The sequence below is a fragment of the Lepidothrix coronata genome, unplaced genomic scaffold (genome assembly GCF_001604755.1).
Source record: "Lepidothrix coronata isolate B3197 unplaced genomic scaffold, Lepidothrix_coronata-1.0 Scaffold14, whole genome shotgun sequence".
NCBI classification, from domain to species: Eukaryota; Metazoa; Chordata; class Aves; order Passeriformes; family Pipridae; genus Lepidothrix; species Lepidothrix coronata.
This window is the reverse complement of record NW_016690194.1, coordinates 2,601,156-2,616,894: the sequence shown is the minus strand read 5'-3', so window position 1 is coordinate 2,616,894 and position 15,739 is coordinate 2,601,156. Positions and strand designations below refer to the sequence as shown.

The window sequence follows — 15,739 nt, the reverse complement described above, 5'->3', positions numbered from 1 at the left end:
TATTATTTATTTCAGAGTTAATTTAATGACATTATTAGCTCTTGGAAAAAAAATTAGGGAAGAATCAAACAGTGAATTTGGTCATGAATTAAGCTATAAACCACTTCAAGCAAAAAAAGCAACTGAAATATAACAGGAACACCAACACTATAGAACACTAATATCTGAATCATCCCTGTATGTGTAAGCCATATAATGTCTATCAAAAAATACTATTCAATATGCTCAGAGATCTTGCTTTTCAGCTGACAACATACTAAATTTAAAATTAATGTATCAATGGTACAGGATGAGGAAAACAAAATAATCTGATTGAAGGATAAGCTTGTGGAACCACAATAAGGTTAAAAGAAGTTGATCACTTATACAAGACTGCAATTAGTGCTAGTATTAGGAAACATTACTGATTAATTACCCTGATCGAAAATCTGCTTGATTTCCACCCCCATTCAACCCCTGTCTGTCACTTTGAAAAAGCTTTTTTCCTTGAAAATCTCTTCTAAACTACTTTATAATACATAAACCAAAGTTATATGAACCATCCAGGTACATTTTTAAAACAGCTTCTGTTAATTTTTATTTAAAGACTACAGGATCATTTTCATTCATTAAAAAATTAAAGTAAGTGTGAATTTAAAATGTATGGATATATAACAACCTGAATAGGAGAACGTATAGTTATCATCTTGCTTCCTTCAACAGTGTCAATTTGGCAGACAATGGACCTTTCAACACCTGATTCCTCGTGTCTCACTCTGTAAATACATCGACCCACTTTTGTCAATGGAATCTTTTCCACAGTAGAATGATTATGCGGACCTAGGATTTACAAGATGAGACATGAAACACTCAAAAGGAGCATAAAAATACACTTGAAGGACAAAAATGTGCATTCAACAGAATTCTCTGTGACACTTGATCTAACAAGAAAAAAAATCAGATGAAAAAGTAAAATCACCACTCTTAATATGCTGATCTTGCAGTGTTACTACAGAAACAGCAAAGATTCTTTTTTTTACAACAGGAGAAGGAGTAAATGACTCCATCACTCAAATATTTAAGTGGGTTTTGCTACTGCAAATAAAGCTAGTGCTTCATAAGAAATGTTTACAAGATGTAATGGCTTATTACAAAGCTACAGCTCTTATATTGCAAAAACAATTCAACTAACACATTGTATGGTCAAGTTTGAAAAATTGTTAATTGTTAAAATAAATCAATTTAAATTGTTAACACATACACCATTAAAAATAGCTAAATTTTAATTTTAGCTTTAACTCTGGTTTGCTTAAAACTATTTAAAACAATCTTTTCTTAAGAACATCGCCCTTAAGAGTAACTTCTATAAGCACGTAAATATACAGGGCTCAGAATTCTACCCAAAAAAAAATTATTTTGAGCAGCTTAATTCTGCAATAATAAATAAATGCGAACAAAAATATTTGATTGCAATAAAGGTTAGTGTGGTAGTTTGGCCTAGGCCTTCCTTGGTGACCAGTTTGTAACTAAGGAAGGGTCCAGATTTACCCAGTATTCCCTACGATTTTTACGTAAGCTGGACTATAAAAAGAAAGGAAGAGAAGCCTTCGCTCTCTCTTTCCTTCCGGTGGCTTGGAGGTTCAGGTTCCCTGCTGTTGAGTCTGCTGTGTAGGGGAGCGAGGCCTGGTTAGGCCTTGCCAACCTTGGGAGACGGAGGTTGCCGGCGAGCGTTCCAGAGCGACTCTCGGTTGTCCCAAGGAGAGTAGTGAGATATTTCTTTGCTAACTCTTTGAGTTGTTAGATATTGGGCTACTAATCGGGAGATATATATTTTTTATTTTGGTTTTGTTCCTTTTTCCCTTCCCCCTTCCCTTTTCCTTGTGAAATTGTATATATTTCAATTGTATATAACTGTAACATAAGTGTAAATATATTTATATATATTTATATATATATCACTTAAGCTGTCTCTCTCTCATTTTGGGTTTTCTTAGTTGTTTTCTTCCTCTTCTCCCTGAAGTTTGGGGGGGGGGACACTTCTTGTGGTAAGGTTTGGAGACTTGGCAGGGAGCCAGCTTCAAACTATATCACTTAGTTACCTAAATAATTTATCATGGTAGAAAACTTATGCTGCAAAAATTAACGAGCATGATACATATAACTTCTAGCCGCAAAGACTAAAGTAAGATTTCAAATACTGCCACACATGTAGAACCCAAAGAAACATTCCTTTCACGTTATGGAGTCCTCCAATATTTATTGACCTGTATTACGCATGATGTAGTGTTTACAAAAACAGAAGATGTATGAACTTTGTAACTTACAGATTTGAATGTAAAATCTCTTGCTACTCAGTGTTGTCATCGCTGTGAACTGGTCACTTTCGTTCTGAGTTCTAACAAATTCCATATTTAAATTCTCTCCATCTTTTAAATGAAATATTTTTGCTCCAAATTCAACATCAAGAACACTGAAGGCATCACTAGGCAAGACCATTATGGGAAGTCCTAAAGAATTTATTATTACAAACGGTGCTCGGTCTTTTTTGAAGATGTCTGAAGTTTGACTAGCTGCTTCAGCAAATGCCTAGGAAGCCAAAAAGAAATACAAAACATAAACACACTGAGTAAGACTTCATCAAGATGATCTCTGAAAACATTCATTTAGCAATTCTAACATGGCACAGTTAAGAAATCTTTCTTACCGTGCCCAAGTTACTCAACATTTGCAGTCCACACTTGGATAGGGTAATGTTGAGCTGGTCTTTTGAGGAAACATTTATTACAGTTTTATATTCTGGAACTTTGTAGTTTTCTTCGTCTTCATCATCTGATTCAAGCAGCACTTTTTTTGCCTTTTTCATCTGAAAGGATATTTTTAAATAATTCTTATCTTACCACTCATTCTATATAAGCAAGTTTCACGTCAAGTCTCTCTATCTCTCCCTTTCCCATTACTATGTCCTGCCACGGTTCTCTCTCTTTTTTTTTGTTCATATTTTTATTTGCAAATAAAAGCAAAAGAGGGGGAGAATAAATAAGACAAGAGACAAAAGATATATTCTGGATGTCAGTGAAATTTCAGTAATAGTAGCTACATTTATGATTATTCAAAATTAAAGAAAATACACTTAAATACTAACTACTAATGTATCCAGTAAATACTGTGTGATAACATTCAACTTAACATATCGAATAACACAGTGTAAAACCTTACACAATTTATTTCCTCATCTTAAAACAATAATCCCAAATTTAGTCTTTATATGTTTCCAAATCAAATACCTATTTTGTATGTTTTCATTTGGTTGAAGGAAAAAATAAAAATCTAATGGAATATATTTTTCTAGCCTTCAACGCTTTTGGAAATTATGTGTTTTCAAATGTTATATTTCACATCTGGGCAAGAAGACATGAGGTTTGAGTCACTAGCTTCTACCTTTCTCCTGCACTAGGGTCTCATATCTTCCTGGAAAATTCTTGGGAATATTTTTAATAGCAATTTCTTAACTGCAACATCTCAGTCCATAACCTTTATCCTTCTGAGGCCATTACTGTAGAAATTTGTTTGATGATGACAGTCCTAGGAAAAGGGTGGGCTTTCCATCCTAAGCAATCTCTCAGGTTAAAAATACTTGAAAGGTTTTGAAAAAAAATCAGAAAACAATGAAATAAAACAGTTAAGACAGAAGGAAGAAAAACAAAAGATACCTTCTGTCCTTAGATAAAGCCTTATCTATTTTTAATCCAGAAACTATTTCCATGAAAGACGAAAATGAAGTAAGTGCACTACTCCCATAATACACTTTGTGCTAGTCAACAGGTATCAATTCTTCAAATACATTTCTGCTACACATACTACTGCGGAACAAGAGGAATGGTTTGTCTTTCCAAGGTCCCTGAATGCACTATTTGCATATGGCCTAACAGACAAACCAGCCATTATGATTATCTAGTGCAACTGGAATCAGATCTCACCACCTGAAAGACAATATTTAACAGATATGTGAGTCTGGATCTTCCTTTGTACAAGAGCTGGTTTCATTCACCAATCAGGAAAAAAAGTCTAAGTAACCAACAAGAAGGAATAAAATTGTTAGATTAGTCTCAGTAATGAAAGGCACAGAGCATTTGTTTTTTCTAAGGGATTGAAATGGAAGATTCGAGTTCAGCTTTGGAAACTATACCTTGATTTCAAGAATCCATGGCTTGAATAAATCAGTCTTCTCAACTTCTAACGGTTCAAGCAAAGGTTCCCACACCCCAAACATCTCATTAAAATAGTGTACCTATCAAAATGCAGAAGTCAATTAGGAATTTACATACAACTGTTTAATCAAAAATTCTCATTTAGAAGTATATTAATTATTTTGGTAATATACAAGATTCATAATCAGAGTGCACTTTCAGCTCCCACCATAAGCTGAAACAAATGCATTAGAGAAATAAATGAGGCAGATAAGTCTCTACTGCAAAAACCCAGTTCCAAATAAAAGGTGCGTCACTTTCAGTATAATGCTGGCCTAAACTGTAGGCACTGGAAGTCAAAAGCACTGTAAATAAGGAAGAATCAACCTACAGCAATCACTGGACTTTACATCACTAATTTCCAAATATGAGCCAGTTTGGATGTTTTATGAAGAATACTGGTACCACTATAGAAACTACATAAGAATATATTCTACTATAATCTTAAATGAAGATTATCAGAGACTTTTAGCCAGTTGTTACTCCAACATTTAGTACTGATGCAACAGATTTTTGAGAACTTGTAAAAACTGTAAATGCAAGATGGTATAACACTACTTACTGTGCCATTAATGCATTACAGCTAATGCATTAGATTTTCATTTTAATTTAACAATCTTAAAACGTCATTCCCATCATGGTCCCACAACACTTATCTGCAGGAATTTAGTCATTAAATATATGGGTTATTTTACTTTTCTTGTTTAAATAACATGTATATAGCATTTAGATAATAGGGTTAGCATGTTCAGAAAACTTTTTTTTATTGTAGAATTCCTCACCTCTAGCTCAAGACAAGAACGTAGGTTGATTAGAGTACTCCAGTTCTTGACTTCTCCAACAAATGAGGATTTGGCAAGAAGCATTGGTACAGTTCTGTGCCCAACTCCAGCTTCAAGTGTTAGAAAAACAGATTCTATTTTAATTTTCAATGACTCTCCTGTGGGAACTAGTTCAGTGGTTGTGTTTTTATCTTCATTTTCATTTGTCTCTTCAAGAAACCACATGTTTAGATTTTTTATATCTTTCTTATTCCACAAGTCTGGAGGAATTTGACTAATCTCTTCTTCTGTTGTTTCTGCAGTTTGATAAAGGGCTGATGTAATAGTAATTACTGTGTTTATGATTATTGGTGAAACCTACAAAAAAATTGGAATAATTGGAAATGAGAAGCTAGTACAGAAACAGCTGCTTCCAAACACAAAAGTATAATGAATATGTTACACTAACAAAACACTTCTATTTTCTACATGACTCTTGTTTGAAAATGCATTCCCTTCCACAAGCTATAGTTCAATCTGTTCAGATTGTCAACCCCTGCCTTATTTCCAGATGGAAGCTTTCTAAACTGCATCATCCAATGATCTATCCGAACACTTCAAAACTTGTATCTCCACATCAGGTCATTTTATAAAACACAGATTCCAGCTGTGAAGCACAGTGACACAATTATTCAATTTCAATTTTATTTGTTTTGGCATGCTAAACAGGTAGGTGACCTGATAAAGAACAGAAATAATTCCCCACATCAGTCATTCCTGATTTTATTTTTTTTAAGAAACATGTGCCAAAAGCAACTTCATAGGCTGCTGAGCAGGAAATAGCAGAAAACTAAAATCACAATTAAGGTCTACCTACTTTTAACGTTAGAGATTTAATCATTAGATCAGCTGTCTGTGGATTAGTACCTGACTGTTTCATTTCAAAGAAGAAGTCACAAGGCTGTAATACCTATACAAAAGAGTAAAAACACATGTTAAATAGTGGAAAAAAAAATCTGAAAAAACATATACTTTAAAGTAATACATATAAGTACTGAAAGGAAAAGTTACCATTATTTGGTTCTTCAAAATTAAGAGCAATCTGAACACTAACAACATGAAGAAAAAAAAAAGAAGTATCCAGAAGCATCACCTCAGCCATTCTCAGTCATTAAAGATTCAAATGTCAGCTACAGGAAAATGCATTACACTTCAGTAACTCCACTCCTTAGGTAAAGTCTGCAGATGTCTTCAAATACACTGCACCATCATGCCTTTGAGTTTTGAGGAGAACCAGATTTTCAGTTAAGGGCAACACATCGACAACACAGATACAGTATTCCTGGGTAAACATATAGCTGTTTGAATCCCAATTCCAGCTTTGTTTTGGAATCAGTCCCTGCATGCTTTTACTTGCTGAAGTTTACCAAATCTAAGGTAACTCTATAAGCAAAATCACAGTGGATGTGATTAACAGAGCACTTAAGATATAGTTAGACTCTACTGACACTGTATTGACATGAAAATTTGCTCTCAAATCCCTACCTGAGAAGGTAAGTCTTTCAAAAACTGTAATTTCAAACCATACTGATTTTTGCAGTCTTCCGTGACGTCAGTCTGTATCTGAATCAGGCGTCAGTGGCGTAGAAACACCCTGAATCAGTTCTACCACACTTTTCCCAAGTGAGTTTGAGCTAACAGAATTTGTTGTCCATAATATTATTTTATACTCTCTTGCTCAAATTACATTTTTTAATTACATTTTTTCTTATTCTTTGTTACAGACAGGAATGAAAAATAACATATTCCTCTTTAAAGCAATGCACATGTAAGAAATGCATAGAAACAATCTCATCAGTTGTGCTATTCTATATCCAAAAGCTAGTTTCCTGTCTATCTGGGGAAACCTATTTGGCATCTGGATGTGGCACTAAGGGATATGGTTTAAGGGTGACTGTGGTGGTGCTGGGTTGATGGTTGGACTAGATAATATTGAAGGTCTCTTCCAACCTTGATGATTCTGTTATCAGAAGGATGAATTCATCCAATCTGATGTTTTCCTTAAGTATAGGCAATATAAAATCTTACTATCAACACCACGCTTCAGCAATCTTGTAATCTTCACATAACCTAGTATCACTTAGTTTCTTTCCTTTCTTGACCAAAGGCAGCCATGGAATCTCTAATCCTCTGATTACTTTCCCAGACTGGATTGTTTACAGAAAACCTGAGTTCATAAGATTGCTTACATGCATGTTTTCAAAACGGTGGTTATGTGGCTACCTGCAGCGAAAGTCTTTTTTTTTTTTTTTTTAAGTATTCCACTCAAGAACATCCTGAATCTTTCAAGGAAGGTACTGTTTAAGTATTTAAACTAGTGTCCTCTGAAGTTTTTTCCCTATCTATAGCACAAGCATCCTGTCAGATACAGGTCTTTTTTTCTGTTTCTACAGTCTGAGATGAGGTTCTGGCAGAACATATTCCTGTAAGAGGGAAAGCTTGGTGTGAAGCCTTCCAATTGCTTTGTACAAAGAAAGACATATTTATGCCACATTTGCCAGCTATGGAAATGGAAATCAAGTGACCTGGCATTGTGCTGTTGCTATCACTGGAAGTGCATCACTTTCTCAATGACTAGATTAACATATCAGTGCAATTAAAGACTTCTACCTAGGGAGTTAACTCAGCTGCAACGATTCTACCTGAAAATGAGTCCCAGTCCTCTGTACTTATAGCTTTAGTCTTTTCAGTGTTAATTCCATAAGTAAGCAAGCATTAACAGAGAGCTGAAAAAGACTCACAAATTCATCAGTGGTCTGAGTAATGGCTAGCAGTTGAATATACTGTCAATTTTAATTTTTTCTCTGATGCAACAATATCATCACAGAGTTAACTGAGGTACATTCCGCTGTACAGGCAGAAAAGCTGTAAGAAGCTCCAGGAGTCAATGCAATTCCACCTAGTCAGTAACTAACAAGTCTGATTCTGTTGCCAAAATGTAAACACGCAGCTTCAACTATAACAGATAATTCCTTAATACAAAGGAATTTATGAACAGCATATCACAATTAAACTATTTCATAATATGTACTTCCCATTCTCTCTGTGACCCTGTCACTCTCTTTCATAACTACTTGATGCAAACTTTCAGACTGAAAGACTGAAAGTATTCCAGATTTACTATACTGCATTTGAAATAGTGTAAACTTATAAAATTCTATTTATTTGGCTTACACAGGATATGAGATATAATTAACATTTTACTCCTTGAGGCTCTTCAATTTAGCTTGTCATACAAAGCAAACATCAACACCACAAGACAAAGATGATGTTTCAGGCATATCAGAAAAAAACAGAATAAAATCAACAAAATGTTAGCCACAAAATTTTACTCATCTATCCGCGGTATACATTTTAACAACGCAAGTTTCAGAAATAACTTGTATTTTAGCTTGTATAAGTTACACAGCATCTTTTAGATACACACTGGATGTTTGTAAACTCACCGTAGTAATGTTCCCATTCCTTTTTTCTGGAATAAATGGGCATGCTTTCATTTGTATGTCTTTAACAGCAGCTGTCATGTTGTACCTTTCAGGGCTATTTTTAATGAAGACCTCGCACTGTGTTGTAGCCACCAATGCAGGAGCATCACTTCTTGTTAAATCAGCCACAAACACAATCTCTGGATTTTTAATAACAATGTTCATCTCCATTGTAGATACAGGCTGCACAGGTGCTTCAAAAACATAAATTACATTAGTTTAATTGTTCAAAGATTAAATTTTAATCATTTGCATCTCTTTTTAACTTACATGGAAGTTTTAAAGATTTAGTGATAAGATCTAACATAACTGGTGTCAGCAAATCTGTGGATCCCTGCAACTGGCTGGGATTTCTAAGATCTTTGCTGGAGGCACAAAACCATTAAAGACCTAATTACTTTCAGATACAAAAAAAAACTCCACAAAAGGTCTTTGTCAAAATCAAAAGGACTTTAACAGTATCAGCACTGTTAAAGTCTCTGACAATAATCAGCTGACAATTAGCTGATATTGAATATCAGTTTTATTCAATACCTACATCAGCCAACTATGAAAGTGTTGGGCACATTTTTTACTCTCTGGAGTAGGAAAACCACATTTTCCATGGGATAATAATGCAGCACTTACTGATGCTTGATGTAACCATTTGCAATAACAATATACTTTCATATAAAACTTCCTTACCTATTTAGATTTTCATCATCATCAAATAATCACAACAGACCTGGCTGAGGTGGACACAACCAAGATATTTAGGGCACAGTAAAACGAAACCAAAATAAACAGGGACTTGCTTGGCCCACCTGATGCAAACTACCTGAGGCCTGAAAGCATAAAAAGCCTACTTCCTCCTCTTACGCTCTAATTTTTGATATCAGATACTCAACCTAAAAGCCTGTCTTCTGATGTAGAGAGAAATGTGCATCAGTGGACAAGTGAAATTTCTAGGCAGCAGTATCAGGCAGGCTGATTTCATGTCTAAGCCTAATATAATATGGTCCATCACTCTTCAGAAGGATGAAAATGATGACAGTGATAATCATCCTTATAAACAAAAGAAGCCTAAAGAATGCCAGCTGTAACTGTCCTTTTCCATTTTATTTTATTTCATTTTAAACATGCATCTTTAAGTATTCCTTTGTCTGGTAAGACAAGGCTTCATTTGGAAATAAAGACCAAAGGTCATGAACCTATTTCCATGAGGCAAAGAAAGCAACACAGTTACAAGAAGCTGTTCCATACACATAAACACAGGAAATAACATAAAAGGAGTACTGTATTTTTTTAAATAGTATTACAATGCCAAAATTACATGGATATTTAAATTCAGATTTTAAACTAATCCCAGTATATACCTTGGTCCTTTAAAGGTAATGTCTGTTTGAGATTTCTCTGTGCAGCAGCACTTTCTGCATTAGCCTTTAGAAATATATCTGCTACAGTAAGTAGAAACTCCATGCTTGCACAAAGGTATATCTCTTGAACAATCACATCAAGAACAGTGCCATCTCTCCCCTGTTTGTAGCTTATATCCACCATAACTTTCTTTTCAAATCCATGTTTCATTTCCACCATTCTGAAAGACAATTAAGGTGGCATTTAATGAGACAATAAAAAACCAGCCACAAATACTGAAAAACATGCAAGATTCTCATCTAGCTGCAATACATTAACAAGAGTGAATTTAAAAAGTAATACCAATAATTTTAAAACATGACCAATAAAAGCATTAACATAAATCTTATATAACTTTAAAACTAACTAGACTCTCATACACTGATAACTAAGGGTGTTGATAGCTTTAGCAAATCAAATCATCATAATTCCTTGTTCACATATCAAAAGTACTACACTGACATTTGTTACTACTCATGAAAAATAATCCTAGTCTTACTTAAAAGTTCATTAAAGCAGAAAGCAAAAATTTTTCAATGTATATTTATTCATTTCATATTTATAGTTCGATTTATTTCATTAATTCATTTATTAGCATTTATATTGGTCTCTCACAAAGATATGTGGAACAAAAACCAAGTAAGACATGTAAGTCTACAGTAACAGGTACGCTAAAACAACAGCAGTTTTAACAGAATACTAATAAAACGGAACATTTTTAACTATTTGTCAAACTCCAGTAAACAGTAATTCATGTCAAATCACAGACCTTGGTGTAGCCTTCTGGATTGACTGTCTTTTATCATCTAATGTACAATTTGTCAGTTTGATTGAAGCATTCATTGAGCCATCTGATAACATTTTCAGAGAAGCTGACATCAAAACTAATTTAAGCTCTGCAAGCTTCAAAAGGTCATCTCTCTGATCCAAACTGGTAACCTGTTTAAATCAAATGTTTGTAGACTTCATTACAGGTAGGGAAAATAATATACTGGTGTGATATACAGTTTTATTCTAATAAAATTTCCAAAAATAATATATTAAATGAGTCCACTACTCATTCAAAAGACAACCACAACAAATAAAATACAGAGAAAACTTAAAGAAAGCTTTATCCTTCTACCATCTTTCTAAAGCGAGCTTACATCAGTGAGAGAGAGACAATGTTTACAAGAAAGTAATGCAATTTTGGTTTCTTTGTATGTAAAAACATATAGTATATGCAAAGATGTCAATTAAGAATTAAATTTTGTCTCTTATGACTATGCAGTGTTTAACCAGACACTGGAAAATTGTTCATAATCTAAAAGAATATCCAATAAGTCTACAATAAAATATTACCTTTTGTCAGAAATCTGCTGTAAATTTAAACCAAGATGAATATAAATGCATTCCTACTGTGAATACAAATTCAAAATCTCTCTCCACAAAAAAAACAAAAATTGTGTGTCTGTGTTCACATGTGTATGTGTAACTAATGCATAGGCTGTGTTCCTCTGCATTTTTTTCTTCCCAAACTGCATTTTAAACTAAGATAAATTTCCATCAAATTTTTACTCAGATCACAGAAGATGCCAGGTATTATGCCGGTTATTCTCTTTCCTGTAGTATCTGCAAAGTGATTTAGCTAAAATAGTTGTTTATCATTTCCATCACATTTGTTACTATTGCTAGAAAACAGTTTCTCTCCTCATAAATTAAACTATTCTTGTTCAGAATTTCTAGGACTCCAGGCAACCTTAAAGCTGTTGCTTTCTCTTAGTAACCAAAATAATATTTACCTGTTTTGAATTTGGACTATACAACACTAAAGTCAGAGAGTCGAATTTGAAGTCCAGTTTTAGTGTTGTTTTTATTTGTACAGGTGAATGCAATTCCACAACAGCTGATGTCACAACAGTTACACCTTTCAGAAATCAGAAAAACAGTTAACACTAAAGAAAATTACCTGCCTGCAAACAAGGAAAAAAACAAAATAAAACAAAACATCCTCACTAATGACCATGAAGACAACAATTTCCCTTTTCTTCCACATGTAAACCCATCCTCACTTAGGATTTGTTTATCATGCTTTCTGTAATTACTTTTCACAAAATCACACAACATTTGAGAATATAAAACACTCCCCTTATATATTCTACATGTGATTTTTACCATCTTTAAGACATAAATATACAATTTCCCTTAGTGTAGTATGGTACTCCTTGCCAGAATGTTACAAAGAATACAAACTTACTTTCATCTTCATTTGTTCATCTGCCACATTTTTGCTGTTTTTCACATTTAATACAGGAATTCAATGAAAGCTGCTTTTCTTAACTTTGCCTTTTTATTTAGTATGTGCTGAACAGTCTATGTGCAATGACGTATTGAACTTTTAGGGGTGCCATAACTATGACAAGACAAATAGATCTAAATCTGAACAGCAATGGAACCAGCACACATAAGAAAAAGAGTACCATGGCAGCTTTCTAAAGTTGGGATGTTACCACATTCAACCAACAGACTTGTAAGTGCTGCCTCACATTATGGCCAGGTGATGGAGAGCTGCATTCTGGAGGCCATCTCTGTCTGCATGAATGACAGGGAAGTGATCAGGAGCCATCAGCATGGATTCACTAAAGGGAAATCATACTTGACCAACCTGATTGCCTTCTGTGATAAAACAACTACCTTGATGGATGAGGGGAGAGCAGTGGATATTGTCTACCTCAACTTCAGCAAGGCCTTTGACCCTGTCTCTCACAACATTCTCACAGGCAAACTCGGGAAGTGAGGCCTGGATGAGTGGACAGTGAGGTGGATTGAGAACTGGGTGAACAGCAGATCCCAGAGGATCATAATCAGTGGCACAGGATCTAGTTAGAGGCCTGTCACTAGTGGTGTTCTCCAAGGTTCAATACTGGGCTCAGTATTGTTTAACTTCTCCATCAGTGACCTGGAGGGGCAGATGCCTCCTCAGTGAGTTCACTGGTGACACAAAGCTGTGAAGAGTGGTTGATACCCCAGAGTGCTATGCAGTCCTTAAGGAGAACCTCAACAGGCTGAATAAATGGGAGAGAACTGCCTGAAGTTCAGTAAAGACAAGTGCAGGGTCCTGCTCCTGGGGAACAACCACAGGCACCAGTACAGGTTGGGGGCCAACATGCTGGAAAGCAGCTCTGTGGAGAAGGACATGGGGATCCTGGTGGACTGTGAGCTGCCTATGAGCCAGCAGTGTGCCCTGGTGGTCATAAATGCCATGGTATCCTCAGATATGGAATTATATCCAATTGGTGTCTGGTCACCAGTGGAGTTCCCCAGGGCTCAGTATTAGGACCAGTTCTCTTCAACATCTTTACTGATGATTTGGACAAGGTGATCAAGTCAGTTCACAGATGACACTAAGTTGGGTGGGACTTGATGATCTGCTGGAGAGTAGGAAGGCTCTCCAGAAGGATCTGAATAGCTGAATTGATTAATCAAGGCCAACAGCATGAGGTTCAACATGGGTCCTGACCCTGGGTCACAGCAACCACATGCCACGCTACAGGTTGGGGGAAGAGTGACTGGAAAGCTGCCCAGTGGAAAAGGATGTGGGAGTGCTGGTGGACAGTAGCTGAACATAAGCCAGCAGTGTGTCCATGAAGGCCAGTGGCATCCTGGCTTTGATCAAAAATACTACAGTCAGCAGGACCAGGGAAGTGATACTCAGCCAGCACTTGAGGAGAGGCTGTACTTTGAATCCTGTGTCAAGTTCCGGCCCTTAACAACAAGAAAGACATTGAGGTGCCCCAGCATGTCCAGAGAAGGGCAACAGACTTGGTGAAGGAAGGGTCTGGAGCGCAAGCCTTATGAGAAGCAGCTGAGATAGCTGGGGTTGTTTAATCTGGAGAACAGGAAACTCGGGGGTTTTGTCACTCCCTACAGCTACTTGAAAGGAAGTTGTAGCAAGGGTTGGTCCCTTTTGACAGGCAACTAGTGATAGGACAAGATGACACAGGCCTCAAGGTGAGCCAGGGGAGGTTCAGGTTGGACATCAGGAAGACTTTCTGCTCACTGGAAGGTGGTGGAATCACTGTACCTGGAAGTGTTCAAGAAATGACATGGATCTGGCACTTAGTGCTGAGGTTTAGTTGATGTGGTAGTGTTCACTCAAAGGTTGGATTCGATGATCTTGGAGGTCTTTTCCAACTTTAATGACTGTGATTCTACAGTATTGTTAAACACAACTGAATCTGCCATCCTTTTATAAATGCAATTCCAACAAAAGTAATAAACTGATAATAATACCTAAAAATGCCAGACTATGTCATTTTAGAAAATATTACCTGCAGAGTGCTGTGAAGTACTATGCATATCACTACAATATTTAGTTGATTCTTTTGCTTCTGGAAAAGATGTTGATGCACCAGAGCTTTCCCCTGTATTTTCATTTAGTGTCCTCAGTATTGTGGTAATATCTTCCTGACTGAGAATTAGCTTAAAAACAATTGGAATTAAAATCACAATTACAATTCAGTTCACGTAGCTTTCCATAACTAAAATGTGAGTTTACAAGTAAACAGATAAATTAAATTAATCTCATATGAGTCTCTGTTTAGGAGACTAAAGACCAAGTAAAACGTTTTTCTCAAATTCACAAAACCTTTATGGTAATTTCTAGAAATCAGAAGTCAGTCATACATTATTTTGTTTTCATCCAAAAAATTTCTTTACCAACTTACAGTTTAGAAACTAGAACATTAGATGTACACATGCAGTTGGACTTCCAGTCACCCAAAACTGTTATGTGCATTTAGTCACAAGGTAGTTTACATTAATAGTTATGAGTTCTATTTCAAAATCTGGCAAAATGGCTTTCCTCATACACCTGACAACCTTTGTATTTTTTAATGTTAAATTTAAATGAACACATGCACTAACTCATATTCAGGCTTGTCATGGGTATGAATTCATGCTGCTATTAAACAAACCAATAAACACCAACTTTTTCCAATCCTTCTTTGAAAGATACTGACAGGTAAAAGAAGGCTATAACAGCACAAATATGTTTTAACTAATAACAGTAATTTATAGTACAAAGTCTCCCTGCAGTATCACAGATGAAACACAGAACTCAGATCAGAAAAGAAGGCTATTCGCTTCCTTTTCCCCTATCAAGCAACAAAATCCACTCTACATCTACGTCTTGAAATCAAACAACCTAACAAATGAGCTTGGACTTTAACAGAGACAAAAATAAATCCATTTTCCTCAAACATTATAACAGTTGACTTCAGAAATGAGTGCTTACATTCATAGGCTTGAGTCGACCAGATATTTCAATATCAGGAACTTCATTATACCACGCGGCAGCTAAATTTCGTTCAACAGCTACTTCAAGATTGATTGGTTGCAGCAACTGTACTTCTGTTTGCAAAGAACCTTGCTCATAGCAGGACCTGTGAACAGAAACAAAATACTCCCTGCTTTACATATTTTGCTTACACATTCTAACAAACACATTTCTGTACTTCCTTAATGTTTTTAAACAGTGCTATGAGACTGTCTATATACCACTCTTAGTAGCTCTAGTTAAAATCTTACTCCACCAGCTAGGCATCTTTCTTTGTCAGGGAGGAGACATCAGGCACCTACCAGGCACACACCATATAAACTCTTGCAAGTTAGGACATTTTACCTGATCTCCAGTGGAGAGCAATTTCTTCTTTCTTCAGTACTCTTCAACTGTGTTTGAAAAGCCCCTTCCCCCTTCCCTCTCCACTCACCAATCCCTGCACCAACAACCACTTTCAAACAGATTTTTATGGCTATCTGACTTAGTCCCTTT

General features: G+C 35.7%; 1 protein-coding gene across 1 annotated transcript in view; it reads right to left on the bottom strand.

The window, feature by feature from the left end:
- Positions 1-15,739, bottom strand: part of VPS13A (vacuolar protein sorting 13 homolog A) — a 106,126-nt gene that overhangs the window by 41,472 nt on the left and 48,915 nt on the right. Inside the window, 12 exon segments of the mRNA XM_017806120.1 lie at positions 659-819; positions 2,304-2,565; positions 2,684-2,842; positions 4,166-4,267; positions 5,009-5,365; positions 5,865-5,957; positions 8,494-8,726; positions 9,888-10,108; positions 10,697-10,866; positions 11,709-11,833; positions 14,238-14,388; positions 15,203-15,350. Of these exon segments, the coding sequence (XP_017661609.1) occupies positions 659-819; positions 2,304-2,565; positions 2,684-2,842; positions 4,166-4,267; positions 5,009-5,365; positions 5,865-5,957; positions 8,494-8,726; positions 9,888-10,108; positions 10,697-10,866; positions 11,709-11,833; positions 14,238-14,388; positions 15,203-15,350 (2,182 nt within the window).